This window comes from Oncorhynchus gorbuscha, linkage group LG11 (genome assembly GCF_021184085.1).
Source record: "Oncorhynchus gorbuscha isolate QuinsamMale2020 ecotype Even-year linkage group LG11, OgorEven_v1.0, whole genome shotgun sequence".
NCBI classification, from domain to species: Eukaryota; Metazoa; Chordata; class Actinopteri; order Salmoniformes; family Salmonidae; genus Oncorhynchus; species Oncorhynchus gorbuscha.
In genome coordinates, this window is record NC_060183.1 from 7,991,564 (window position 1) to 7,994,308 (window position 2,745).

Genomic DNA, 2,745 nt, shown 5'->3' on the forward strand with positions numbered 1-2,745 from the left:
TCCTACCCTCATTGTGCCCCTCTCCTTCTCCCCTTCTCTTCTTCTCTCCCCACCTCCCCTCCTCCCCTAGTCCTCTTCTCTCCCCTCCTCCCCTACTCTCCCCACTTCCCCTGCTCTCTCCCTCCTCCCCTACTCCTCTTCTCTCCCCACTTCCCCTCCGCTCTCCCTCCTCCCCTACTCCTCTTCTCTCCACACTGCCCCTCCTCTCGCTCTCCTCTCCACCTTATCTTCTCTCCTCACCTCCCCTCATCCCCTCCTCCTCTTCTCCCCCTCCTATCCCTCCTCCTCTTCTCTCCCCTCCTCTCTCTCTCCTCCCCTTCCCCTCTTCTCTCCCCTCCTCTCTCCCTCCTCCCCTTCCCCCTGCTCTCCCCTCCACTCTCCCTCCTCCCCTCCCCTCCTCTCTCCCTCCTCCCCTTCCCCTCCTCCCCTCCTCTCTCCCTCCTCCCCTTCCCCCCGTCTCTCCCCTACCCTCTCCCTCCTCCCCTCCCCTACCCTCTCCCTCCTCCACTTCTCTTCTTTCGCTCCTCCCCTCTCTCCCCTATTTCCTCTTCTCTCCTCCTCTCTAACCCTATATTGTGTGTTTAGGTGTATCTCAGATGAAATGGTGCGTCAGTACTCTGCTAAGGACCAGCTATCCAAACACTACCAGGTTCCTGTCTTCAAGTTTGTTGGCAAGGACAACAAGGTCAGTAAGAACAGACACCCCCCGGGAGCCAGCTGGCCAGTTCAGTATGTGTGTGTGTGTGTCTGATGTGTGTGCGTGTCTATGTTCTGTATCTACGTGCGTATCCACGTGTCTATCTGCGTGTGTGTCAACAGGAGGTGTTCCTGCACTGTCGTGTGTTGGTGTGTGGGGCAGGAGACTCCCGCTGTTCTCAGGGCTGTAGAGGGCGTCTGCGTCGGGAACTGTGGAGGACAGAGGAGGAACAGGAGGACTGGGACCAGCATCACGTGCTGAGTGGAGGACCCATACGCATCTTGCCAGACTGAGACATCAGACCGCCGTGGCACCTCCATACCACCTTCAGGCCATCTCACAACTGCACCACTGCAAACATAGAAATAGATACAATAGATACAGAGATATATATTGTAGGAGCATGACCAGCATTTTCTCCTGAGTGGAGGACCCATACACATTCTGCCAGACTGAGACATCAGACCACCACCACCAGGCCAACACCACCAGCCCACCACCACCACCACCACCAGGCCACCACCCCCAGCAAACCACCACCAGGCCACCACCACCACCAGACCACCACCACCACCACCATCACCACCATCACCACCACCAGACCAACACCACCAGACCACCAGGCCACCACCACCAGGCCACCACCAGGCCACCACCACCAGACCACCACCAGACCACCACCACCACCAGACCACCACCACCACCACCACCACCGCCACCACCACCAGACCACCACCACCAGGCCACCACCAGGCCACCACCACCACCACCACCACCACCCCCAGCAGACCACCACCACCAGCAGACCACCACCACCACCACCAGACCACCACCACCACCAGACCACCACCAGACCACCACCACCACCACCACCAGACCACCACCACCACCACCACCACCACCACCACCACCACCACCACCACCACCACCACCAGACCATCACCACCACCAGACCACCACCACCACCACCAGACCACCACCACCACTACCACCACCACCAGACCACAACCACCACCAGACCACCACCACCACCACCACCACCAGACCACCACCACCACCACCAGACCACCACCACCGCCACCACCACCACCACCACCACCACCACCACCAGACCACCACCACCACCAGACCACCACCACCACCACCACCACCACCACCACCACCACCACCACCACCACCACCACCACCACCAGACCATCACCACCACCACCACCACCACCACCACCACCAGACCACAACCACCACCAGACCACCACCACCACCACCACCACCAGACCACCACCACCACCACCACCAGACCACCACCACCACCACCAGACCACCACCACCACCACCACCAGACCACCACCACCACCACCACCAGACCACCTCCACCACCACCAGACCACCACCAGGCCACCACCACCACCACCACCAGGCCACCACCACCACCAGGCCACCACCACCAGGCCACCACCACCAGGCCACCACCAGGCCACCACCACCAGGCCACCACCACCACCAGGCCACCACCAGACTACCACCACCCCCACCAGGCCACCACCACCACCACCAGGCCACCACCAGGCCGCCACCACCACCACCACCACCACCACCACCAGACCACCACCACCACCAGACCACCACCACCACCACCACCACCACCAGGCCACCACAAGACCACCACCACCAGGCCACCACCACCACCACCACCACCACCACCAGGCCACCACCACCACCACCACCACCACTACCAGGCCACCACCACCACCACCACCACCACCACCACCACCACCACCAGGCCATAGAGTGAAGCGATGCAGAATCAATAATGCTATGTGTGAGGACCTATACAGCTCCGGAGTCTGCTGGTTGTCTGTTCTACCTGATCATTAATTTCCCCCACTTGGTGTCCCAGGTCTAAATCAGTCCCTGATTAGAGGGGAATCACCCACCTGGTGTCCCAGGTCTAAATCAGTCCCTGATTAGAGGGGAATCACCCACCTGGTGTCCCAGGTCTAAATCAGTCCCTGATTAGAGGGGAATCACCCACCTGGTGTCCCAGGTCT

At 60.9% G+C, this 2,745-nt stretch overlaps 1 protein-coding gene across 1 annotated transcript in view; it reads left to right on the plus strand.

Moving 5' to 3' along the window:
- The window catches only part of oit3 (oncoprotein induced transcript 3), a 49,397-nt gene extending 48,111 nt beyond the window's left edge, over nucleotides 1–1,286 (plus strand). Inside the window, exons 11-12 of the mRNA XM_046367830.1 lie at nucleotides 586–685; nucleotides 820–1,286. Of these exons, the coding sequence (XP_046223786.1) occupies nucleotides 586–685; nucleotides 820–990 (271 nt within the window). The 3' untranslated portion in view covers nucleotides 991–1,286. The remainder of the gene's footprint in view (nucleotides 1–585; nucleotides 686–819) is intronic.
- The last annotated feature ends 1,459 nt before the right edge of the window (nucleotides 1,287–2,745 follow it).